Source organism: Ambystoma mexicanum, chromosome 5q (genome assembly GCF_040938575.1).
Source record: "Ambystoma mexicanum isolate Mex_15411 chromosome 5q, UKY_AmexF1_1, whole genome shotgun sequence".
In the NCBI taxonomy this organism is placed as follows: domain Eukaryota; kingdom Metazoa; phylum Chordata; class Amphibia; order Caudata; family Ambystomatidae; genus Ambystoma; species Ambystoma mexicanum.
This window is the reverse complement of record NC_090933.1, coordinates 1,079,059,808-1,079,087,663: the sequence shown is the minus strand read 5'-3', so window position 1 is coordinate 1,079,087,663 and position 27,856 is coordinate 1,079,059,808. Positions and strand designations below refer to the sequence as shown.

The window sequence follows — 27,856 nt, the reverse complement described above, 5'->3', positions numbered from 1 at the left end:
GGAGCCATAGGGGTATATGTCTACCGTGGCCTTTCTGATTTTTGACTGTGTGGTCAAAGACTGATATGCGCTTTCACTAATAAAAGGCTTGTGAGAGGCATCCGGCTATTACTTGGGACCTGAGCGCCTCTTCATTGGAGTATCTATGGAATTCGCAATGTTTCAGTTTGATACGGAGGCGCATCACAAAATTGTCTATTGATTCCCCATTTTTCCTGTCTTGTTGTGTGGAACATGTGGCGCTCATAATCCACGTTTGTATGTGGTGCAAAGTATTCGGACAGCTTGGCGTGTAGCTCCCCGTATGTGACTGTTTCTACATTCAGCAGCTCCCCCGCAATGTCTCTTACCGCTGGTCCCACTGCCATGAACAGTGTATTTTTCAGCCTCGTGTCGTCCGTCAATCCTATGGCACCTGTGTAGAACTTGAAGTCCTGTAGCCATATATTCCATCTGGGCCCCAGATTAGAGGTATCTCTGATTTCGAATGGGTTGGGCATGTGCATGACTTGGGCTGCTCCCTCCTGGTGTGCATGCTGGCTGTTGTCCTGTGCTGTGTCAGCATTTCCAGGCGCCGATCCTACCCATCCCGAGGAGGATGCTGGCGTGGTCGCCGTGTCCGACATGACTGCGTTGCAGTGAAGAGTTTGTGTGTCGATATGCTGTGGCACCTGGGACTGTGCTTGGGTAGCAGCAGCAGTCCTTCTGCTGTGTGTGGTGAATTACCTTCCCCACCTCACCGCTTCCTTGCGGTGTGGCCTTATTTCTTGGCCTGCGCAGCCTCACGCCGCACGTGGGAGGGAGGTTGTGATTTGCACGAGAGGAAGGTTTCCTCTGGCGCCACTCTCCCGTTTTTTTTTTTTTTTTTTTGCTGTCACTGGGCGCGCCTGCACGCCTTCGCGCGGGCGCCCGTGTGAAGAGTTTGGGCCTTTGTCACGCGGGAGGCAGGGCCGCACGGAGTCAGTGCTCCCGTAATTCTGGGGCGCCCGTGTGCCGAATCCAGGCCTTTGTCATGCGGGAGGTGGGGCCGTGTGGAGTCGGCCGTCGTGCCCGAGGCGCGCCGACGCGCTGGACTGCTCGACCGCAGACCTCGGCACGGTGCCAGCGGGAGTCCGTGCACGCTCGTCGCCAGTGTTGAGGCGCCGCTTCTTCCCGAAGCGTTCCCCTGGATAAGTCCCTGCTTGCGCAGGAATGATACACGGGAGCCGGGGTGTGAGGCAACCTCTTTTATTAAACGCATCGGCGGAACTGCCGAACCTGCCCTCGTCCCTCCCCTTCCCCTGACGTCACGTCCGGGACGTCATGTCCTGTGGGACCCAACGGGGGTCCGCCCACACAACGATGTGGGCAACCTGACAGTTTTAATTCCGCATTCTAGGACATTACATTGTTTGATTTATAATGGGGAAATCAAGGACTACAAGATCCCAGATTGCAAAATTAAAACCAGGACTGGTTTAGCATCTCCCAGATGTATTGGGGCTGGTATCCCCTGGCAGGTTCATCTCTGTTCAGACACAGTTGCTGACCTTTCACGCTTCTTAGTTACTGCCCATCTCCTTGTCTCCAAGAATAAAGCTCAAAGGATCAAACTGTTCCTAGGCTCTAGGGATTTTAAGCAGGTTAGATCCAGAGGCTTCAGCAATTTTCCAAGCCGCCAGCCAGCTTTTTATTTTTATAAGTAAATCTTCATCCCGCTGACCAGTTCTAAAATGTAAACACATCTTGAGCATGCGCAGTCGCTGCCAGCGTCACCGCTGCAGTCAAGTCACATGCAACAACACTGCCAAGTTCATGTGCAGCTATAATTAGGCCTGGAATGTAGTTTGCTGTGTCTCGCTGCTCCGTGGTTGGTTAACAGAGCCCCAGAAAGCAGTGAAAGTGTCTTCAACGAACAACGCCAGAAGCCAGGAACCTTTGAAGGAATACTGTGGGTTAAGTGCTGTTCTGAAGCGTGGAAATTGGGGTTCGTCGGGAGAGGCGAAGTGAAAGAAGGACAACCTTAGCAGACTCTAGCCTGGTAAGCAGCGCCTTTTATTGTGCAAACTGTATGTCCGCTTTAGTGTAATAACATGTGTTCAGTCATTGTTTGGTTATATGCACCTCTCCCAAAGGATTTACAAATATGGCCATATCTAATAACTCCCCTGACGCCATTTTAAGCGCCACACCTCTTAGCCAGGCATGGGTTGTGGCTTTACAAATCATTGATATCGCGTGCTTAGGTCCTCTGTTCAGTTTGTTTTTCAAGACTACAATTCCCAGAATGCCTTAATTCGTTAAATGAAAGCCCCGGTCTGCAAACTTGGGTACCCATTGACTTTGAATCACCATATGTTTTATGTCCCTACTTTCCGTGTCATGTGTTCAAAAGATGAAAACAAAAACACATTTTTGGGTGTGTGTGCTCGTTTGCAGGATGGGATGGGAGTTCATGTGTGTGTCATAAGTGATTTAAGTGTTTACTGCAGGTGTCTACGGATAAACCAGTCAAAATAGCTGCAGTTGGTAGAGGAGATCCCTATCAATGATTATATGCACAAACACGTGGCACTAGTGTACGCGCTAGGGCAAACATTGCCCTAGTGTAAACGCAGGCCAGTGTTTCCTGAAGTTCCATTCCTTTGCACTACACCAGAAATGCATGGCAGGAATATGTGTTTTGCACCAACGAAATGTTTGCCCTAGTGTTGCGTGCACCTGCCCTCGTGCAAAGAGGCCTTCTCCAGGCGTATGGTGCAAGTATACCCGAGGAAAGGTGGTAATGCACGCATGCATGCACCCTTTACTCTCGATTCACATAAGTGCATTGACTTGCAGTGTACATGTGGATGTTGGACATGGGTGTGCCTAATGCACCATTTGTGAGGATACAACACACACACTCATGTAATAGTGGATTTGCAAAAGCGGCCGTCTGGGGTAGTATCAGAGGATTGTCCAGGGAAATGCAATGCAGATTTGGGTAACATTCTAAGGGCCTGATTCGTGGAATGTTTAGCGCGGTGCAAAGTCACTTTGCATTGCCAACAAACAACCTGATTGTTGGCAGTGCTAACTCACTGCGCTAAAAGTTCCATGAATCAGGCCCTAAAAGTAATAACTTTTTAGCCGCTTACACAGGTAATGATAATGATGTGTTTATTTATATAGCGCCTTAATCCAAAGCGCTTTACAGAGCACATATTTAGATACAATACCACCCAACCGAAATTGGTACTTATGTATCTACCTCGGAAGGATGAAAGGCTGAGTTGGCCTTGCCGGGATTACCTGCAGATCACAGCAGCGAGCGCTCAACCTGCTGAGCTATCTTGCCAGGTGTGATCTTTCTACACTTTTGAGCGCCCAGCTTGAAGGCCCTGGTTCATATCTTTGTGAATCACCAGGATGTTCTCACATAAGCATTGTTTGGGGGAGTGATTGAGGGATTGCACCATAATGCTGGTCTGCAAATAGGGGCGTCTTGAATAGCATTCTTCTTATTCGTTTGAATAACTGTTTGTCAAGTATTCGGCCAAAGCTGAATATGAAGACGAATAGTCGATTTATTTATTTATTTCTAATGACCCAAATTTCAAACCTGCTGAAAATACTTTATAACCACTCGTTCAAATATTTGTTTAAGTGTTATCGTCTACTTCTTTATTTTTACAAGTTCATGCTACATCATAAAACCTACATGTCAAATGAGGATACATTTCCAGAAAACCATGGGCGTCAGATTTAGGACAGTACTTTGCACACACAAAGCCAGCCTTCATCAAAAGCAGCTTCCTCGGCAAATGCTAGGTCCAGGCCGCAGTGTACTGTGTGCGGTGCGATTCACAAATGCTACATGTCGCGCTCGTGCGAGTCGCATTGCAGAGGAGAAAGAAAGTGGGCGTTGCTCCCATTCCTGCAGCTCGCAAGCGAATGGAGTCTTGTTTTTTTGACTGCTAATGCAATCGCTCAGCATCCATGAAGGGCTTCTACTGTGCCCTGGTCATTCCCTGTCATCGGGGCTGCGGGCAGTGACACCCGAGACTACTTTGTGCACCCCAAAGCCCCTTTCACCATGCAGCACATTTTTATGCATTGTGTGTTGGTCCTTTTCAAGGACAATGGACTTGAATGTATTTATTTATATACATAGAGGCACAATGCTCTTTTGATCACAATACATAAGAAATCAGATTTGATGGGAAGCAGTGAGCTTCTGACAAAGGGGTGACTTTGAATGACATTCTGACTAGACTGTGGAGGGGAGTAAATTGAAAAATCACCGGGGGCAATACATGGGGGGGCTACATAGATTAAGGACAACCAACATTAGACATTTTTAAGTGCAGGTAGGTGGTACGAGCAGCTGTCCTCGGGATGATCGGGATGATGGGTGAAGTGCTAGAGTGGAGGCAGAGAAAGTGAGGGACAGAGGCAGGTTAAAGGTGAGATAGCCAGCAGGCAGATGAGATGGAGGTTAAGGGGGCAACTCAGAGGCGAGGAGCCACATTCCAAATGGAAATGCCTGTCTGCTGCCCTTGGCATGCCCTCGTGTCTGCAGTAGGGGGCACATTCAAAAGCCACCATTGAGATGCATTTCAGTCCCCCTGCCCCCAAAGGACAGAGCGATCAGGCCAGTACAAGCACCTGGCTCCAGATGTTGCACTTTCTGTCCCACAAACAGCCCTTTCAACTCTCCCTGCGTACACCCTGTGGAGCACTGGTCAATAGTCACCAAGGGTTATTTCCAAACAGAGATTTCTTCTGGGAGGCCAGTTGGGCTGGAGCAGTGTACATCACATGTCCCTCAGCATAACACACGACCAACCAATCCTCTTGCCTTGGGGGCGTTTTCCTATTCCTGGATGGGCCATACCACCCCTGCTTACACCTCCGAGTAACCACCACACCAGAGGATGAAGGGTTGTATAGCTCTTGCTATCTCACTGAGCAAAGTTGGCTCCACCCACAGACAAAGGTCTCTATCTCTCACATACCCAGTCCTCGCTTCTCTCCCTCCATACCCGCTTGTGACAGACTGGCCTTTATGCAAGCGGGGCATTTCCCAACTGGTTGCGTTTCATTAAGAGGCCAATAGGAGTGGGCAACGTTAGGCACGTGTTGACATGCAATTGATTTCCCAGATATATTGTCATATAAGAGGAATGTATGCTCTGGGATGTCTTCAAATGCCATAATAGGCCAGTCCAGCTCTCCTCATTGCACCGCAGCTATGTAGACACAGCCCTCTTACGTATCGCTGCTTACCACCTGGCCTACAGGCACGTTTGAGAGATTTTCCCACATGGCATTTCGCTAAGAGGCTAGCAGGACTGGAAAGAGTTGGGCACGTTTCCCTCTGTCTGACATGTAACTAGGTTTGTCCGATCCCTATCAACCTCCACCCAACGGCTGGGAGATCTTCCAGTTTCCCCATAGGCCTGTCCCACAGAAACCGGTTCCTTGCTCCTCTTCTCCCCTTCTCCTTTTCTGTCCACCGCACACATACGCTTTAGTCTAGTGGTCAATCGAGTGCTGTTGGCCAATGTTTACTTTCTTTCTCTAAGGTAGCCCACACTTCATCACTGCCTCTCTCATCTTTGTTGTTCAAGTTAATTGGTGCCTGGTACCATGAAAGAATTCGGCAGAAGCCAAATAGCTTTTTTCATGTGAACTGCAGACAAATACTTATAATAAGACGTCAGTACACCCCTATCAGAACTGAAGGGCCTGAGTTCTATTTCTTAAAATAGTTGGTTTGTTTCATAGTCAGTGGGGGTCCTCAGACTGACAAGGTCTCCCTTCTCATGTATACTTCACATGAAGAGTAGCGTTTGCCTATATGAGTTGCGTGATCAGGGGCGGCTCATCCATAATGGGCGAGGGGGCATTGACCCACCAAAATGCTCACAATTAAGGACGAGCTGGGCCAGCACAGGGGCACTCCGTCAGCCACTTGCTGCAGCTGAGGGAGTACCCCTCAACTGCCTTGGACTGTCATGGGAAAATGCGCTTTCCCCTTGACAGTTCCTACCAGTGGGCCATGCAAGGCAGGGGTGGTTTGCTTCCCCAGATTTGCATGGCCCATTGGAGATGCAGACTGGGGTACTGTACGTTTGTATGTTGGAAAGGACACTCCGCACCTCCCCGCACATACAGATGAGGCACTGCATCATCAGTGCTCCGGCTCCTTCTTGTGCATGAGCAGGAACCAGAAAACACGTCCGCATCCTGGTTCCTGCTCATGCACGAGCAGGAGTCGGAGCACTGTCTGTAGCCCACTGTGGAGCTTCGGAGGATCAGGCTGAGTGCAGGTAAGAATTTGTTTTTTTATGTAACGTGTGTGTGTGAATGAGTACTCTGGGGAGCCAGAAGAAGGAAGAAAACACTCTAATAACATTCCGTTAAATATTTCCTCAAAGTAAATTTATACGGCCTGACTTTCCCTGTCCCTATGGTCCCTGCCTATGTTACTAACTAAGGTGCTCGTCAGTCATGCGTGAATGTCCAAAGGAATAAGTCTGCAGTCAAAAACGACCCTAAGTGACCCTACCTAATAAATAACTTAAATCAGGAGAATTACTCCCTTCTCCTGAGGATACTTCTAGTGTCAGTCTGCAGGATTTTTGTTTAATACACAATCCTCGAATAGTCTTTTGTGATTTTGTAGATTAGCTTTATAACTCTTCAAATGGACTATTGATTTGTCTCTCTTGTTTGGGAGTACCTTTTGGCGATCTTTTACAAGATCGACTCTCTTGGTTGCTGGTTTTGCCGTATTCTCGGAAGGTTCTATTTTTCTGGTAAGCCTTGCCTCCACGGTAATTGTCATTCAACCTGTTCTGATCCATTTGCTTTTTCACATGATTCAATTGTATAGTTCCTCTGAACTATGGCTCATAACGTTCACTCTCTTTACATAACCATATTCTTCTTGTACAGAATGTTAAGTTTCCTTCCCTTACTCTTCCTTTCTCTCCACATGCAGATTTATAGGAATCTCTTCTTTTGTATCACAATAATTTCAGTTCATCAGCTTTAAACTTGACTTTTCCTCTTGATTTCTACTGAGACAGGTTGTGTGCATGGTATAAAGATTCCCTCAGGCCTCCCATTAGTCCGGTTCTCCCCGTTACCTTCGACTTTGAAGGAGAACTTCTTCGGGAGCCTTGTACATCAGGAACCTTCTCTTTCGCACAGCATCACTGTCAGGTTGTGCTCACTGAAATTCTTTTTTTCCTCAAAGTGTCTCTGTGTCCCAATGAGTGACAAGACACCCTGATGTTCTATGCCAAGGGTGGTATCGGCAATGGTTTGTGGACCTCCTCTCCACCACAGAGCCTTCGTGGTCTCGCCAGCACCTTCCTCTTGGATCCTGTCCTTTCAGTTTCTCAGGCTGGGAATTTGCTGTATCGCTAGAGTCCGACTCTCCAGTATCATACGAGTTTGAATCTTGTGGACCTTCTGGTTTACGCTTAGTCTGAATTCTCCCGGTCTTACCCAGCTCGGGGGCTTCCCTTGCCTGCTTATGCGTTCCTCTCTCTCTTCATTGCTCATCGAACACACTCTAGTCAACGTACTCGTCCCAGTGGATTGGATATTTTGATTTAAAGGGACATTTTTTTCTCCTTCTCCTATACTATAATGACATCTAGTGAGTGTTTATTCATCCCAGTCTTGGTGTTTAACAATCGCTGGCATTGTTGAGCATCCCATGTAGGAAATGGTGTGAACAGCCTAAGGAACAGGAGTCCTTAAGCCCTGCAACGGATGCCCCATCTCTCCCAGTGAGGTGCCACTTGCCTCAATCCCCAGGAAGGGTGTTGCAGAGCAGGCTCACCTCCCTAGCCTCACAGGGGGGGCCCCCCCTTGGGAAGAAGTGATGAATTCCCTTGATTCGTCACAGTGCATGTATGATGTATGGGTGTGCTTGTGAATGAGTGAATGATCTATGTGTATGTGTGTGCACATGTGTGTTTGGGCTAAGCTGGATTGGGTGTGGGGCCATGGCAACAATGCATTTTTTACTGGCCATCTATCATAGATGTCCTGTGAAAAATGGTAATTCTCCTCTTATCAGTTATTATGTGACTAGACTGTTATTTTGAGACAGCCAGTCTAGTCCTTTCTTACTGTGGGATGGTATTGTATTCTGGGCATCTATGATCAAGCATATTACGTGCTATTATTTGGCTAGACTGGCAATTTGGGGGAAGCAAGTCTAGCCATTTCATACTATGGAATCACTTTATTTCTGGGCATATATGATAAGCCAAGCATGCTATGTGTTTTTACTTGGCTATACTGACATTTTGGGCATGTTTTTATGCTAACTATTTATGATCAAGCATGTTAAGCATTATTATTTGGCTAGAATGGCATTTTGGGGAAGCCAGTCTTGCCATTTCTCACTAGGCATCAAGGATAAAGCAAACATGATGAGAAATATTGTGTCTAGATTGGACTAAAATGAGCTTCCAGGTTAGACATTTTTTCTTATTGCGGCAGGGCATTTTTAAAGGTAAAGACAGCAGGAGTATGTCCTTATGTGGGGATACTGCCAAGTATTGGCAGAGCCAGTGTGGACATGTTTTCATGTAGTATGATTACTGGCATTATGTTCAACGCAAACATGAGTTTGTTCTTATATAGGAATTCGGACATATATTGGTGCAGCCAGCATGGAAATGTATGGGGACATCCAGTGTGAACATATGTTTGTACTGGCATATATTCTGGGCCAAGGCATCATGAAAATACGCTGGGAAATACTTCTGTGCACTGTTGGTGACTTGCATCTATTGCATTTTTGGATTGGAGTTAACCTACAAAACCAAATTGCTAACTGTCTGGCTTCTTACACAGTTCTTCACCGAAAGTGTTCTATATAATACACCATTTTTAACCCAGTAAAACAAAAATACCTGAAAGTCCCTTGGTTGGTTCAAGCTCCCTCAGTACACTTGGTAGCTCCGGCATATTTGTGGGAAATACTTTCACCCCCTCCGCCCGCCCAATTAAAAAGATTGCCATCCACCACTGTGCATGATGTGCACCAGAGGCCCTCCTGGTGCACATCACATGTGAAAATGCAATCACTCTGGGCCTCATTACAGTTTTGCCGGTGTGGTAAAAGGGCTGTTAAACCTGCCTGTAATTCCAGCAGTGGCACTTTCACTGCACCGGCAGAACAGAAGTTTGCCTGGTGCGGCCACTGATGTACACCCAGCCTGGAGCTGGAGATAAATCTTGCCCCCACTGGCAAAAAAATGCCAGAATTACCGCCACTGGTAATTCCGGTGACAATAATTCCGGCAATCCCCTCCATGGAACCCTGTGGGACTACATGGAGTGGAGATTTACCAGAGTTTCCGCCACTTGGAATATTCCGGCACCAGATTTACCGGCAGAATACCACCAAAACTGTAATGAGGGCCTATGTGTTGTAAGTGGACTTGGAGTGAGGTGTTAGTCTATCTAAATCATTGAAACTATACTTTGTTTATATAGTATTCTGTGCAGTGGATTTCTTGGCGCCTGCAAGGCCCTGGCGTATAGTTAGCACCGTACTAGTGATGATACTTTGTTTGTACAATGAAAGCTATTAATGGAGTATATATGCCTTGAACTAACCAATACTTTGTTTGAAAACTAAAGCTGTAGCTGAAACGTTGCAATAAACTGTGTACTTTCCATTTCTTCTGCTTTCTGCTAGGTTGACAGAAGACGCACTTCATTCAGTGCTGCGTGCCAGCGCAGCCACATTTGGAGAAGTGCCTGAGTGGCTGCTCAGGTTTAAAGCTCTGCTTCCAGCTTCACACCATTCCCTTTATTTCCGCACATCTCATCTCTGTTCCATACAAGCGTTTATTATTGTTGTGTTTATTATGATGGAGCAACTAAGGCAGGCAGTTCAGTGATGCTTCACAAACAAAGCCTGCTCCAAAATGGAGGAACAATCTCCAGAGGGACTCTTCTTCCAAGATCAGGACTTCGCCTTTGAACTATTAAGACAATTTAACATTTTCAGGCAAAATGAGGTCCTGACAGATGTTCGGATTTGCACCGGGGACCATGAATTTGCCTGCCACCGAAATGTGCTTGCTGCCAGTAGCCCTTACTTTAAGGCCATGTTCTGCAATAACTTTAAAGAAAGTCATCAGGAAAAAGTGGACTTGAAGGGTGTTGAGCCAGAGATACTGCAGCAAATTATCCTTTATGTATACACCGGCGAAATACTCATAACAGGGGAGAACGTGCTATGCCTCATAGAAGCCGCTTCCATGCTACAGTACGTAAAGCTCTTTGAGGCTTGTTCCAAATACCTGCAGGACCAACTCAATCCAACTAATTGCTTGAGCATAAAAAGATTATCAGAAATTCTGTGTTGTGAGAATCTCAAGAGGAAAGCCATGGATATGGCTCTGAAATGTTTTCCTGAAGTTGCTGCCTCCGAGGACCTGAAAGACCTCTGTGCGCTGGAACTGATGAGTTATCTCGGAGACGATGAACTGTGCGGTGAAGAAGAGCAAGTGTTCGAAACCCTCATGGTCTGGATCCGGCACGACCTATTAGCGAGGCAAGGGTACATGCAGGACTTGTTTGAGAAGGTTAGGATCCAGTATGTCCACCCAACCTTTCTCTTTCAATTTATTGCTAATGACCCACTCATTCAGTCCTCCCCCGTTTGCAAAAGCATCCTCGATTCTGCCCGCAGGCTAATGTGTTGTCTTTCCAGCGCAAACATCCCTGATATCAAACCCATGTGGCATGCTCCACGCAGGTACTCGCAGCAAGAATTTATGATCAATGTAGGCGGTAGGAAGAACAGCCAGCAGACGACTAGAGACGTTCTGCTGTACGATGAGAAAACCCAGCAGTGGATGAGCCTTGCTAAGCTTCCGCTGCGTCTTTACAAGGCCACTGCTGTGGGTTTACATAGTAACATCTATGTCTTAGGAGGAATGCCGGTTGGTAGCGTGAAACGAGAGGTTAGCTGTATTGTGTACATTCTGTCTCTGAAATTGAACCAGTGGCGAATCGGAGAACCAATGCTTGCCGCACGCTATTCCCACAGGAGTCTGGCCTTCAAGAACTACATTTTCTCAATTGGAGGTATTGGAAGCAACCATGGAATCTTGAGTACTATGGAGCGATATGACACTATTTACAATACCTGGGAGGTTATGGCGAATATGCCTGTTGCTGTGCTCCATCCTGCGGTTGCTGCAAAAGACCAAAGACTCTATCTGTTTGGAGGCGAGGATTGTATGCAGAACCCTGTCCGGTTAATACAGGTAATTTTCAATCATATATTTTGTAAGCTCCTTCACATCCATTGGGATAATACCATTCTGAACTCCAATGGCCCAATAAGCACATTTAAACTGATGGCTGTTGTACTCTGTTTCTTCCCCTGCTTGAATGATGCGATGTCAGTCGAATGTTGAGTGAGTGGGTTATGATTGATTATTTATAATGCGCTTAATACCCAGAGGTTTCTAAGCGCGGACCCGGGGATCGAACATGTGTTGCTCCGTGTCGTCTTGCTTCTAAGGTTAGCGCGTTGCCCCTGAGCTATCCTCCCGAGACTTCAAGCTCGGGTGGAATGTATATGTTGGTCTCACAGTTCCAACCCAGGCCGTTGGTGGAAATGCAGCCTGGGTGGTGGGAGCCAGTGGGCTCTCCCCATAATATCTTAGCTCTTTTGATTATTTATACGGAATACTGAAGAAACCTGATTTACCCTGTAACTCAATAAATTCCCAATGACATAATTCTGCCTCAAGAACCTACTTTATAACAATGGCCCTATGGAACGAACCCAGATACTCCACCATATAAAGTCTGTCATTTCAAGTACTAAGTTGTGTTTGCCATATCAACTTTCACTCTTTTTATTTTATAACTACCCTCTGACAAATCTGACCATATACAATGTTTGTCTTTATAGTATTACAGGTATCTTCCAAAAAATATTACTCTGCAGTTCATTTCTCTTTCCTCAGGCAGTTCTATATGTCCTTTCTATGGTTTGGAGGGAACCGATTGTTTTTTTTTATTTTTAATTTTTTATTGTAACATTTAGTACATTTATTAAAAACTTTTATTACAAAACACAACAAAATGACCACGTCATCAAACTTGTATGCTAAACTCCAACCAACAAACTGAACTCTTCACAAACTAACAACCAACATACATACATTCCTAACCACCAACAACAAAATAACAGCAACAACAACAAACAAACAAAATCTAACAGTTCTTATCCATAGTACAAAGTCTATCACTCAGACAATTTTAGTTTAGTTCACCCTCGAACATTGTCAACTACTCTACATCTTTCTGAAAGGCTTTATCAAGATAGTTAACAACCGCACATTTTTTCTGAACATTGTTACTTGAATGCATAGTAAACCACCCATCATCTAGGTTTTTTGTTAACGGTGCAAATTTCCCCAAAAACAATGAACTTTCATTTGCTCAACGCATTCAGTTATCACATGTTTTGATGATTCCACTGCTTTTTTAAAGAATCCATATTGGTTGTCAGCCGTGTCTTTGTCCTGTTTTAGCCACAGCATTTCCTTTGTGTTGTATGTGTTTAACCACAACCTCAAGAACTGATTGCGGTGATGTTTAGAGGGGAATTTTTTCAGATATTTTGGTAATTGATCCAAACTATTAGCTGCCCATCCAGTGTATAGTGATGATTTTAATGCACTCTTTTTTCGTTGTTCTGAATCCAATTCCATAGTCACAGTTTCTTCTTCACTAGTTGAGGAAAGGATACCACCATTTGCCATTTTATTCCGACATGTTCTGTGATGTTAATTATCATTTCTGCCCAGCATGCCAGAATACCAGAATGAGGATATTTTTGCGTAGGTTCCAAAATCCGGTATGCAGGTGCCATATCGGATACATACATTTTCCTTAGCAGCGATATTGACCGCCAGAGGACGGTGCCGTAGAGAGAGTCTAGACCCAGTTCGTGCCATATCGTAATCATTGAGCTATTCTTTGGCAGTCTCAGAACACGCCTCCAGAACAGTCCTTCTAAGGATGACCAAATATGATGGTTTAAGTTCCACCCAGCTTCGGCACCAAAAGTTATCGATGGGACTACCTTCTGCTTGTAAAATTGCAGGACTGGCAAAAATGTAAATTAGCCATATTCGGCATACAACTTCGCTCCTTGTAGTGAGAACGTGGTCATCCTTTGATTCAAGTCCATTGACCATTCCCACTCTCTAATTGAAGTGTTGACAAGTACTCCTAGGTAACTGATTGATTTTATTTTCTCAATCGTCTTTCCTTGTACAGACCATTTAAAGTGTTGGTCTTTCTTCTTTCCAGGACCGTCAATTGTCATTAGCTTTGTCTTTAATTCATTGATCTCCAAATCATTAGATTTCAGATATTCTTGAAGGCACGTTAAAAGCCTTTGAAGACCAATTTGGGTTGAGTCTACTAAAACAATATTGTCAGCATAGATTACGCATCTTATTGACTGGCCTTTCACCTTTGGTGGAAAACAGTGAACCATTTGAAGTGCTGCCGGAATGTCAGCGATATACAGTTTGAACAGAAGAGCTGCTAAGGGGCAACCTTGTTTAACCCCTTTCTTGGTATTAAGTTCTTCTTAAAGTTCGCCACAATCATTTGTTCGCACTTGGATCTTTGTATTGTTGTGAAGAGCCATCAACAGATGTAATAATGACAATGGACATGACCTCTGAGACAATTTAGCCCAAAGTATATCGTGATTTATAGTATCAAATGCTTGTCGCATATCTACAAATGCGAGAAACAGCTTTTGCTTATTTATCATTGCCTCTAGTTATAATAATGTCAGAAGCACCAGATTTACTTTGGTTCCAACGCCTTTCGTAAAGCCAGTCTGCCTACAGTCCATTAGCCCTGAGTTTTGGGCCCATGCTGACACTTTTTTTTGTAGTTATTATGTTCATGAGTGTATATATTTGTAGGTCTTCCTCAAGAGAGCTGTAGCTCCCGGCCCGGGTGAATTCAACTGCAAAATGACCAAAATACCTAAACGTTGCTAAAGTTAAATGAAACTTTTGTTAGGGATTTGCAAATGTGCTTTGGTTTTTTAGTAGTAGTTGAGTGTTTCTCTTTCAATGAAGGTGAATATTTGTCAGACCTAGAAAATGTCACTCATCTTGTGTGACTTAAATAAGTAGTGCCACCTTCGGAGATCATTTCAATATTGTCCTTTACAAAACAAACATTGTGGTGCCTGCATGTCCCCTGGAGGATAACAGCAGTACCGTGCTGGGATTGTTCATCTAACAATTACATGGCCTAGCCCTCATAATTGTATTGTATGATGTATTATGTGGTATATCTGATCACAGGTCATTGCCTCACTGTAACCCAAGGCACAACCTGCACACATTGTAACTAAGTCTTCCTTGCAAGTAACAGTGCCACAATGCCCCTGGGCTGCCTGCGCGCTATATAAATTTAATTAATAAATAAATAAATAAATAAATAAGGAAGAAAGAGGAGTAAGAGGAGGAGGAAGAAGTGGTGGAGGAAGGGGTTAGTTGTGGGTGGGATCTCAGTGGCTGGCTTCCTCTTCCCCCCGTTGCCTCCTTAATCCTTCGGTCTTTCCAACCTTCTCCTCACTATCATTCCCAACAGCAACACAAAGTGGGGGAGGTAACTTGGCCAGGCTTTTCAGCAGCTCGTGCCACATACACACAGTGGCACTTATGGATGACCTGACCTGCTCCCTGCTACCTCCTGCCAAAAGTTCTACCCAGCCAAAAGTCACCTTTGGCCTGGAGCCCCTCTTCCCCACATTAATATGTAGTCTGCGATAACAAGAGGGGGTTTGAGCATACACTAAATACTTTGTGTGCAGTCCCAGGCGACTGATCAGATCTCCTGTGACCCCCAGTCTTCCATACCATGCCACATCTCCTACGGCCCTCTACACATTGGGCAAGACCCAATTATTTAAATGGGTGTGGATGGGAGGGGCAGAACCCTGGTATTAATGGCAATTTGTAGGCATATTATGTAGAGTTGACATGCATATGAGGGCAATACCTGCCAGATGATGTGATCCACAGGGCATATATATATATATATATATATATATATATATATATATATATATATATATATATATGGATATACCTGCCATATCAAAGGCAAACCTGGACATTTGATAGCAACCTGTCCACAGGCAAGCAGCATATCAGTATGTTCTACTTCCTGTAACTAGGCAGATACTCCTAAGTAATGGATAAACAGGTCTTTGCCCTTTTGTGTCGCCTGCACTACTGTGGTGATGTGGTCAGACAGGAGGCATCAGAACATATGCCACAAAGAGAAGCCCTAGTATTGTGTTAACTGATTTGAAGATGGCCTAGAAGCTGGCAATCTCTGTCTTTATGTTAAATTCTGGGGACAAAGAAAGAATATGTTACAACAAAAACAGTCTTGTTTGTAAAATTAAAATTGAGTTGTAATTAGCGAGGAATACACCAGTCGGCAATAATAACTACTTTTCTGTGCCATGAAAAATCATTTTATCCCCAGCTTTCAAAATTAGGGAGTACAATACACACTCCTCAAAATCTTTTCTGGAATATATATGGCAATACCTGGCATGTGGTGGGCATATCTGATCCTATAATGTCAATATCTGGTGTGAGGTGGGAGTACATCATCATTGAAGGAAACTCCTGCCACATGAGGGGGCATTTGATAGTAATATATGGGCATTGAGGCCAATCCCTTCCATGTGGTGGGTCAAATTGGGCATATAATGGTAATGAATGGCATGTGATGGGAGCACTTTGGCATATGATGGCAAAACTAGCCAATTGAAAGGATTACATAGACATATGAGTACATAATTAGCAGTGCCTGGGTGCATAATGGCTGTGCCTAGGCAAATGGTGGTTTCACATGGCATGTAATGGTGGTACCCTGGTATTTGAATCTGTTCCGTGCATATCACGGCCCTACACTAGGTAGTACTGGGGCTTATGCCAGCTGTGCTCAAGCATACAATGGTACAGCTAATTAGTAATGTGCATATCTAGGCAAACAAGGCTGTACTTTGTCATATGAGTCTATACCTGGGCGCATGTGGTGGTTGTAACGGGGCCTATGAGGATACAGCAATACGACAGAAATGGATGGCTAGATGATAGCTGTGCTTATAGATTGAGGTTGCTTCATGCAAAAGATGTCAATAACTGGGCATTTGAGTCTGTACCTAGTATATGATGGCTGCACTTGGCATACCGGCTATAATGGCATATGAATCTGTACACGGACATGTGCATGGGACGATACTGGATGTAGACGGGCATTTATTACTGCAACAAGCATTTCATACAAGTGCTTCCTGCTGACCTAATATGGCAATTTCTAGCCTATTCAAGTGAGCGTGCTCCAATCATATGATATGATCTTGTGATTTACACTGCGCTTCAATGCCGTTTGCATGCTCTCCGGATACTCTGGTGGCTCTGAAACAGATGATGTGGTGAGGTTATTGGAGAGTGATGGGAAAATACAAGATAACTTTCCTGTTGAATTGATCCATGTAGACTTAAAGTACCTTTAAGCTTGGGATATGCTTTCAGATGTTCTTTGTCAAGATCATAGAGGGATTAACGTCTGAAAAGGATGCTTGTGTGCCTGTGGTGGTAAAGGGACTTTAAACTTGGCATCCTTGCCACTAGTCTCTTGCAGACAAGTTCCATCTCACTCACTTGACCGCTACCCCATTCAATCCTATGTACCCTAAGGCCCTGGAAAGAGGATAGTCTGGTGACTCCACTTATTATCATAAGCTCGGCATTAAGGGTTATTGGAGACAAGAATTTTTGGTTTGGAGGACCAGCTACTTGAGATATGAAGACTCCTCTCAACTTCCACCTTACGTAGGTTGGCAGTCGGAGTGCTGTCTCAAACCTCACTTGCCCAAGTACTGTAATCAGTAGCCAGCTAGGACGTTTGTCCATCGGGGCATAGGAAGGAATTAGTCTGGTGATTGTGGCAGGGGGCCAGAATCCCTGATCATTTCTCCTGGAAGTCTACCCAAGTGTCTTCCACAAGCCTCAAACTCCTCAGATGCAGCCAGAGTCCAAAATGGAATCCCTGCCACCCCTCATCTGATTTTGCGGATGTTCCATAACTACAGCTTCACAATGATTCTGAAAGCCTGCTGACGTTTCTTCGTGGGGAAATGAGCAGTAAAGGAGGAGTCTGGATTCCTCAAAGTGCCCCATGAAGCTTGGTGTGCCATTCCTCAAGCCTAAAGGGGTGCTGTGGCTGCAGGAAGGTTGAAGAGATGCATGCCGCAGAAAGAAGAGAGCAGGTATGGGCAGTGGGATAGGATGGGCGGACCAGTTACACTACAGTTTCAAAAGAAATGGCACACTGACTGTTCCTGATATTTGTTCCATATTGAGGATGGCAAAAGATGTGGACCGAAATTTTGGACTAAAACTCCCATTGTCCCTCACCATGGACTATGCTTGCTAGAGCTGATCATGTAATGAAAAGCATCTGGAAAGCCAAAGGTAGCAGACCCCTAGATCAAACCATAGCTTGAGATTTGTTTTAGTAATGTTTCAGAAATCTTTAGTGGCTATTTACAGTTTCATCGAGGCGCATTGAGATATTGTCCTATGCAATTAGTGCAACATGGGATGATATAGATTGTGTTTTGATCAGGTCTGATTCACAGGTAGATTCTTTGGAAACTCCTGTGAAGAAATCATCCTTGTACACCTTGATTATACCTGTCATGTGGCCAGTTTGAACAAGGGAAGACCCCTCACATATGAACTGAGGTAGGTATAAATAAAACCACCTGTGTTACCTCTGGGAACAGGGATAGAGTCTGAATAGTTTGCATTTTGTGACACTTGTACTGTGAGAAATCACTGTGCCACCTGTAAATAAAATTGATGCTACAACAGGAGATGGGCTACACCCAGAATCCATAACCTCTGCCTTGAAAGGTGAAACAGACACCAAGGTGGATTTTTTAGGGATCCCATAGGACACTCCTTTTCATTTATAGAATATACAACCTAATAACTACAAAAAGCCCTACCCACCCTAGAACCCTTCTTCTTGGTTTCCCTGACGTTATTTCCCTCTAAGGGATTTGCTCCATCAGCCCACCCTCCCTTAGCAGGGTCAACGGTAGTCTGAAACTGATGGAACAGACCCCTATGTCCTACTTGGCACCACCCACTGCGAGGAAAGGGCAAGAGATGGCTGCCTTAGACAACCCCTGGCAGGCCACCACTTCTCCTTTTCCTGTCACACCAGATTACACCCCTGCAACACCTTCATATCTATCCCTTTCAACTTATAAACAACAACGCAACACTACTCTCCTTAATTACTAACATTCACTATCCTATTAATAACTGCAAGGCAAAACATAAGCAGTGTCGTATAGCAATTTGCTATGCAATTCCATGGGTTTGCTAATTAAATTGACCCTTTTGTAGCAAAAATAGCTATTTAAGTTGCCTTGTTCAATTAAAGCACAGTCATCCTGCATTCCGCTGTTGCCCCCAGGCCTCTCTCCACCCTTTTTTGCTCTACTCACTGCACAGATCCCCTTCTCCACTCTTAAGTGCCAAAGGCCGGTGTGGGAGTGCTAGTAAAGAATTTATTTTCACCAAATAATTGCAAGCCAGTATGACACTTTTATTAAGCTAACTATATCCTGTCTGGCAAAAACGAGTATGTGTTAACTTCATATTTTTTTAAGTCAGTCCTGCAATTCCATTCCTTACATAATGAATAATTTCAGTATTGCTACTGTAAAACACTGCAATGTCTCCATGCATTACAGTAAAGTTTAGGTTAGTGTATCTAAATCTCAGTGACAACTACATTTCATTTTATTGGGGAAGATGCATCATCAGGACAATGGAACACTTTTGAAAATGTACATTATTACACAGCCAAATACTTTTGATGGCAAACCTAGTTCTGTGATCTACTAGTTGCATACATCTGCAACTGTTGCTCAGGCCATGAGCTGAACCCATACTCCTGTGCATGATATCCTTTTACCCAGTTGCTTTATACCAGCTACCCTAAACGTGAGTTGGCCACAAACAACAGTTGTCCACCTAGTTGTCCAGTTATCTGCCAGCTATGCCATCCATTCAGCTTAGTCTCTTACTGTCCTTCCTCTTACATAATGAACACACAAAACGGACTACATATGTATGCAAAGTAGTGATCAATAGTTCCATCCAGTCTGTATATCTACAGATCTGCTGCAATACAATCCACTGTATTATTGAGCCTCCGGAGCTTACTTTTCTCTATGATTAGGATTGCCTTGTATAACAGCCCAAACATGAGAGGTGGAAACTGTTTTCAGAGCCTTTTTATTGTATCTATTTGTGTCTATTCATGGAGATGTAACTTTTAAAGACACTCATCCAGGGCACGCAAAGTCTACTTGCCCACTCGCATAGTCGAGCAGATTTTATGATGGGTGAAAACCATTTACAGGTGATGTTTACAACTTTTATTTCATATTTACTTTGTTTGCAGTAAATGTGAAATAAAGGTTTCACTGTGCAAGGCTGGCCTCTGGGTGGCAGCAGCATGCCAAACAAAAAGTGGGTTTTTGGTGACTTGCACCGTTTCACATAAAGCACATTTACATGCTTTGTCATCTATTGCCAAGGGACAAGTGCATTTCTTATAGGTCGAGTAGGTACGTTTCTAGAGCTGCAGGTCTAGCAGAATTTTGAAGAATTTGCAAGGCCCAACTCTTTTTCACTAATGTCTTACTTAAGCGGTACACAAAAATGCTGTATTGTTGGTAGTTTTATGTCCTGTGTAGAAACAATTTATGGTGAATTTAAAAATATTAGTATACCACTGCTAATCAAATGGGTTTGTTTGCTAATCAAGAACATTTGAATTACCAAACTCTCCTAGTCTATTTTTGAAAACTAATTTATGCCTTGATAACTATAACAATAAACCTACCCACATATACATTAAAATGCAGTATGAATACACAATTACACACACTACAAAAAATAACACATAAATATATATTATGTATGCAGCCAGCCACCCCTTCTCAATACCTGTGGTGCTGTCCTGTTGTATGGGGTCCAGCTCTGACCGAGCGGGAATAACGGCAGCGTTATCCCAGTCATGATTCTGTTGGTGGTGGCCCCACGTGGTGGATGGGACCTGGCCTGCTTGCCTGGCCTGGTGCCACCTGATCACCCTGTGCAACTTGCATCTCATCACTGTCTTTCAGGCAGCTCTGTCTGCCACGTGGGGCCACCTTTTCACCGACGCATCCCGCAGGCCCCTTAGTTCTCTTCCTTGCAGTCCCATGCTCGGTGGGGGTCATCACACTCATTGCTACACCCAGGTCACTCTTTATCGCCTTTTCGGCAGCCACCATGCTCTGGGGGGGCCCCTGCATAACTGCCATGCCCTGGTACATTGTGTTCTTCTGATAGTATCCCCGTTGCCATGTGGACACTTCCTCTGTTCACCACCATGCCCGCTGCACTTCAAATGTCTTGAGGACCGTACACTCCCCGGCCTCAAGGGCAGCCCAGTGCTTTCCTTTCACTGCCCGATATGGCAGGGCGGACCTCTGTCATTTTCTCCCACTCTTCACCGCCTGGACCGTACCTTGCATATGTGGCCCGGGAAGACATTTTCCTCAGGGCCCGCACATGCAGTCTGTCGATTTTTACTGTTTAGGCCTGCCTGGTTTGGGCCCCCGGCAAGCTGACAGCGCACAAAGACCTGTGACTTTCCAGGCTGCTCTGGGCATGCAGCCTGGGCCAGGTGGACCAGCTGTGTTGCACCAACACACGTGTTTGGTTATTAAAAGACTGTCAACCCTGGGGGGCTGCTCGAGGCCACAGTCTCCCCGGGAGCCACCGCCTGAAGCTTCTTGCATCCTCCACTTCCCCAATGGTTATTCCCTTCTTTTAACCGTCTCGTTTTTCAACACTCTCTGGAATCGGCTGGGCAGGGAAGTTTTATTGTCTAGTTTTCCTTTTTCTTTTCTTTTCACATTCCATCCAGCCCTATGGTGGGCTGGATGGGTCAGTCCAGGTAAGCCCTTTTAAGTAAAAGCACAAAACACTACATAAATATATCATTTAATAAAATATTTGTCTGTACACCATGGTATCTGTGTCTACATTTCTCTATTTCCCACAGGGAACAAGCATGTAGCCCTGCCTAGCTGGATCCTATTTTGGCCATGGGATTCATAGGGGTGGAGGCTGCTGTGGGCATGGCATTCTTTTTTGTTTTATCCTTGATGCACAGTAAATGTTATTTACTGTGCACCAAGGGTAAAGTAGACATAAATATTATTACATCGCTTGCCTGCCCTGCATTGGTGGTCCCAGTCGGGCCACATATTGTTAGTGTGGCATGACGTTTTTGTACTGTGCATCAAGGGCAAAAGCTAACATAAGTATGATTACATGTCTAGACTGTCTACATTGGTTCATCCAGTCTGTATATACTTCCTTTGTGTAGCATGGCATATCTTTTACTAGTGAGGAGTTCTTATATGGTAATACTGGCATATATTGGTGCAGCCTGCATGGACATGTATAGACACAGCCAGTATGACAATATCTTTTATACTGGCATATGATGTGGGCAAAGTTTTGCAAGAGTGGGCTCCCAACATATGTGATCATATTCCAAATTAGTGGAGTATGCATAGACAAAAACAGAGAAGAGAGAAAAAAGTACATAAACACATACGTAAAAACCTATAGTTAAGTGGGATGGAGCAGCTGCCAAAGAGTGGCAAAGTCTCCTTTGTGTAATGAACTTCAGTACTCCAATATGTATCAAAAATATATATTTATGCTTATTCAGTGCATTTTACACATTGGTGCAATATATAACATCAAACATATAACATGAAGGTAAAAAACATATCCAATAAAGCGTGGGACAAAAAAACTATTTGAACAAAACAAACAAAACATAATAATAGGCACACTATATTAAGTACTGGTGCCGTTTTTCAAATGGGTTGAGGCTAGGGCCTCTGTCTGTCTAGCTCAACAATAGATTAAATCGTGTTGCAGGTCTTCGTCGGAAAACGTTAATTAATGAGATTTCATAGTGTGTGGCAAAGTAATGTATAGTCCGTGTCACTAACTCCATGCAATGGTGGCAAGCTGCCAATCCGTCGGACCGGTTAGACGTTTCAGCAAATGGCCCTCATTAGAAGGTTGGAGGTATCCATGCCGCTTTTAGCGGCATGTTGCCTCCTTACCGCAATCCGGGCCCGGGTTCCTCGAATGAGGAATTACCGGGCCATCGCAACCTTGGAAGACCCGGTAATTCCCCGTCCGAGGAACCCGGACCCGGTCCATCCCCATTCCCATTCGAGCACTCCTAGGGCTCAATGGGAATGGGGGTGGAGCTAACAACGGGCCCGTTAATGACAGGCCCGTTGTTAGCTCCCTGGTGTCCTCGCAGGACCCGGTATGGACGCATGGTTTTTCCAGGCGCCCGTTGCGGGTCCCGCGAGGAGACCTCGTGGTAGGGCGGAATGGGTTTAGCGGCACCGGCACCTTTACCGGTGCCGGTAAACCCATTCCGCCAACCTTCTAATGAGGGCCAATGTCTCTGTAGTTTGACTGTTACCTTCTTCGGGACTGCGTGCAGACATAAACAGAAAGGAGTATGTATGCTGTGATAAACAGAACGCAAGAGAAAATCAAAGGAAGGAGTAAAACGGGCAGTGGGCACAAAAGCATAGAACGTAGGTCAGGATGAAAGGATGTACTAACCTCTGCATTGGGTGCAGCTGATGCGGCTAGGGGGACCTTGAGGAATGTATCTGTATACATAGTGTGGAGCACTGTACTGCGACAAGTCCTGAAAGTGAGGGCAAATGAAAAAAAGGAAGACTGTGTCAGGAAGCGCTATAAAGACCACTAACTCAGTGCCCTAGATGGTAGACACCATGTGTGCAGCCACAAGATATATCAAATAGATGCATGCTTAACCATGCCAGGTAGATGAGGGTTTGAAAAGTAATTGTCGCTGGAATGGCGGAAGAGGTGTGGTCTCTTCCTTTACTGGCTGGCAGTGATTGTAGGCGGCTTGCCGGAATGCCAGGTGTTGTGATCGGAGGGCCCACTGTGGTGGAGTGCTGGCCCCTCCTAGATCTGGGGCCCTGCGCGCAGATGGATCGCGCAAGAACGGACACTGGAGACGTCCGCCTGTTCCGGCGCTCCGGCGCGAACTGCTGGCGGGCGCCGCCTTTATTAACTGGCGCGCATGCGCCGGCTCGTGGGCCGCGCATGCGCGTTACATGTACCACGTACACAACATCCCTCCTTTTTCCCCTCAAACAACAAAACATTAAACATGGGGAGCCAACGTGGCTCAAAACATTTTATACTTAACAGACTTGATTGCTCAGGCTGCTGAGTCCATAATGAAGTCTTGGAACCTTTGTGGGGGGCGGCGCCCTTCCCTGCGGGGGTACCTGGGCGGGCTCCTTTCGAGGTTCTCTGGCCTCCCAGGATCTCCGGGCGGTTCAACGTTTTCCGGCGGCGCTTCTGCCGCCAGCCTTTGGCCGGGATCCGGTTCTTCTTCTGAGGTTATTGGTCCTATGCGTTTGAAGAAGGACACATTTCTGGTCACCGTCCCACGCGCGTTCGCCGCCGTGATCATGGATCCTTTGACGTGAGTTACTCCCATCGGTTGTGTTTCATAAGTCATTGAGAGTTTCCCCTCCGGCTTCCTGTTTCGGACAAGGACGGTGTCTCCTACTGCTATCTCTTTCTCCGGCAGCCTCCGCCTCGTTGTCTCACTCTCGTTTCTCGCGGCCCTGTCTGCTGCCACCTGTGCGTCATCGATCACCCCTGGGCGTCGTTCTCCCGCTTCCGGTATCAACCCTCTGGGTATTCGCTTGAACAGTGCCTCGGCAGGCGCGATTCCGGTGGACTGATGTGGGGTGGACCGGTACTCACGGAGAAAGTCGATTAGGTTATGGCGCAGGTCTTCCCCACCATTGACAGAGATGCGAAAAATTTTGTTAAGCGTCCGCATGAAACGCTCAACCTCTCCATTGGCCCTCGGCCACAGCGGGGTCACCTTACGGTGCTTGATGCCTCGTTCTGCGCAGTACCTGGCAAAACGCTGCCCTTGGAACGGGGCTCCATAGTCTGAGCAGATCTCAAGTGGGAAGCCGTGGGTGGCGAAAATTTTGTCCATGGCCAGGATGGTGTGATCGCTGGCGGTGGATTCCACAAGTTCCACCTCCGGGTACCTCGACCACTGGTCTGTCACTACTAAGAAGTATAGGCCTCTACCGGTCGAGCCGAAGTCTGCGTGAACAGTACCCCACGGCACGTCGCTCCGTTCCATGGCTCGAATGGGCGGGCTCTTTTCCGCGGGACTCGCGGCTTGGCAGGGGATGCAGGTCCTTACGAATTCGGTCACCCTGTGTTCCAGGTCGGGGAACCAGACCTTCAGCCTTAGGCGCGCCTTCATCTTAGCCATGCCTTGATGCCCTGTGTGGGCTAGCTGGAGGACTCTCGTGACCAGGGACCTGGGGATCACGATCTGGTCTCCCCGCAGTAGCAGGCCGTCCGTGAACACCGAGAGCTCGTGTCGAGCCTTCCACAGTAGTTGTAGGTCTCTCTGCACCTCTAGGTTTCTTCTGCCGTTGTTCAGGAGGACGTCCCGCCGTTCCCCCGTGGCTACCGCTCTTTTCACTCGCAGGAATGCCTCGTCAGAGTTCGAGTCATCCACAATGTCCTCCCTCGACAGGGCCACTGGCAGGGCTGATTCAACGACGAGATGCACTGCGTCCCCAGCGTCAGACAACTCCACAGGATTCTGGGCATTTCTCGTGCCTGGGTGGCGGGACAGGTAGTCCGCGGGGTTATGGGTGCCTGGGCGGTACACCAACCTGACGCCGTATTCGATGAGTGACAGCATCCATCTTTCGCGACGGGGAGGCGGCTTGGAAGATGTTCCAGACAGGATGGGAATCAGGGGTTTATGGTCTGTGACCACGACAACAGGTTTGCCGAGGATGTATATCCTGAAGTGTTTGCACCCCCATAGGATGGCAAGGGCCTCTCTCTCAATTTGTGAATAGCGCCTTTCCGTGTCGGTGAGGGCCTTGCTGGCGTACGCTATGGGTCTCATGGCCCCCAGTTCGTCGGCCTGCATGAGGACTGCCCCTAGTCCTACAGGGCTGGCGTCAACTACGATCTCTGATTCCCGGCTGGGGTGGAAATAGGCCATTGTCTCCTGCTCTGACAGGGCCTCTTTGATGGCATTGAAGGATCTTTGTTCAGTCGCTGTCCATTGCCACGGCACGTCATTTCTGGTAAGTGCCCTCAGTGGTTCTGATAGGGAGGCCAGGTCTTTGATGAATCGGCCGCAGTAATTGACCATCCCCAAGAAGCTCCGAACTTCTGCTGGAGATGTGGGTGGAGGTGCATCTCTTATGTCTTTTACTTTTCCAGGGTCTGGGGAAATGCCGCCTGCATGAAAAGTGAACCCGAAGAATTCCAGCCGGTCTTTAAGGAACTCGCACTTTTCTTGGTGCAGGGTTAGTCCTACCGCCTGGAGCCTCTCAAACGTGCGCTCTAGCCTTTTGAGGTGTTCGCTCTCTGACTTGGCGAAGACTAGAATGTCGTCGGACATGTTAATGACACCCTTCAGACCGGACAACGCTCCTCTTATGGCGTTCTGGAAGACCTCAGCCGCGGATGAGATCCCAAAGTTAAGTCTCTTGTACTGGTACAACCCCTCGTGCGTTGTGAACGTCGTAATGTACCTCGACTCGGGGTGCAGTTCCAGTTGATGGTAGCCGGATCTGAGGTCCAGTTTGGAGAAGACTTTGGCGCCTTGGAGTTCACCGACGATATCATCCAGGGTGGGTGTGAGGTGGCGTTCCCTTTTGATGGCGGCATTTGGGAGCCTCATGTCCACGCAGATGCGCACGGCCCCTGGTTGTTTCGGCTTTGGGGCTACTACGATGGGCGAAACCCAAGGGGTGGGGCCTTCTACCCGTTCGATAATGTCTCGGTCAATCAGCTGTTGCAACTCCTCCTCCACTTGGGCCCTCAGGTGAAAGGGAATTCGGCGGTGTTTGAGGGCTGTCGGCCTTACAGACTTGTCGATGTGCAGGCGAATAGGGTCTGCGTTCAGTTTGCCGATGCCCTTGAAGAGACTCTCGAACTTGTGTAGCATGCTTTTCAGGTCGGCGTGGTATACCCCAAATGTGAAATGGACAATGTCGAGCGCTTCCGACGCTGCACAGCTCAGCAAGGAATGTGGGCTGACGTCGGTGACGAAGAATCTCGCTTTGATGGAGTTTTGCCCATGAGATACTGGGGCGACAAACGCACCCTGGATGGGTAAGGGAGTGTCTCCACGGAATGCATATATCCTTGCTGTGGATGTTGACAGTTCTGGTGGGCCTGGCAGGGCTACATAATGTTCGGTGGCTAGCACGCAGACTGAAGCTCCGGTGTCAATAAGGATGGGGGTGGGAATGTCGTTGATGTTGACGGTGCACGTGGGTTGGCGCCTCGTGCTGGGACCTTTCGCGATGCTGGAGATGAAGAAGACTTCTTCCTCCTCCTCTTCTTCTTCCGCGAGGTCTAGGTCCTGCAGGCCCTGATCAATCGAGGAGATGCCTCTCACTCTGCGAGTACCACCTCGCCCCACTCTCTCTGGTCCTCTCGCTGCTGCAACAGGGGAAGCCGCACGGCACATTCTGGCAAAGTGACCCGGTGTTCCGCACCGGGCGCATGTCCTCGACTTCGCCGGGCAGTCACCGCTGTGGGGGAGGTCATACCCACAGTTCGAGCACGATGGGGCGTTGCTTGGTGTGGACGTGGTGTCAGGCCTTTTCGGCGCCCATCTCGACCTACCCGCAGCTGACCGTCCTACTGCGAATGCGTCTTCGTTGTGTCCTGGTCGTGAGGCAGCGTCCATTTTCGCGCCTCTGGCCTCTGCTAGCTCATGTGCTCTGCCCAGGTCTAGAATCTGCTGGAGGGTCAGGCCAGGCTCCCTCAATACTTGCCTCCGAAGTTTTCCGGAGCTGCACCCCTGCAGTAGTTGGTTGCGGACCATTTCCTCCTCGTTGGCCCATCTGCGGGAGGTCGCCAGGTGTCTCAGGCGGGCGCAGAATTTGTCTAGGGGCTCATCGTCCAATTGTCTCTCAGCGCCCATGACAAACCTGTCAAAGTCTACATTGGCCATGGGTAGGAAGTGGTCTTTGAGTGCCTGCTTGACCGCGTCGTATGTGACCACGGGGATGACGAGGGAGTCGTAGATCTTGTGGACTTCTGCGCCTGCCGAATAGATCATGGTTGCAATCTTTTCGTCATCATCGTCTACCCCAGATGCCCTAAAGAACATGTCCAGTCTTTTGACCCACAATAGCCACTTCGGGCCTAGCTTGGAAGGGGGGCCAGTGGCATCGAATTCCGGCATGGGGGCTAGGGAGCTGCGAGCTCTGCGGGGGATTGGGGCTGCGGCACCCTCATCGTCAGCACCTTCACCCATTTCAGTGCCACGTACTCACAGTTGGCTGTCTCAGGAGAGGATGGCTTATCTCGGCCTCGTGGTAGGGTTGGGCGCGAAATCCCCTTCTTTCTTCTCGGTTGCCACAGTCTTGCGCCTGCAGGACTGTGGGCGTTCCAAAAATTATTCTTTGGTGTCTTCCGACGCCGTTGGCGAGTGGCGCACGAGCACCCTGTTGGGCCGCAACCACTGTCGCCACGTGTGACGGGGAGCGGGTGAAAGAGAAAATGGCCGCCGGTGCTCCGTGGGTCCGTGA

General features: G+C 47.0%; 1 protein-coding gene across 1 annotated transcript in view; it reads left to right on the top strand.

The window, feature by feature from the left end:
• The first annotated feature begins 1,804 nt into the window (after positions 1 to 1,804).
• Positions 1,805 to 27,856, top strand: part of KLHL38 (kelch like family member 38) — a 57,723-nt gene continuing 31,671 nt past the window's right edge. Inside the window, exons 1-2 of the mRNA XM_069621587.1 lie at positions 1,805 to 2,020; positions 9,698 to 11,279. Coding sequence (XP_069477688.1) covers positions 9,930 to 11,279 — 1,350 coding nt within the window. The 5' untranslated portion in view covers positions 1,805 to 2,020; positions 9,698 to 9,929. The remainder of the gene's footprint in view (positions 2,021 to 9,697; positions 11,280 to 27,856) is intronic.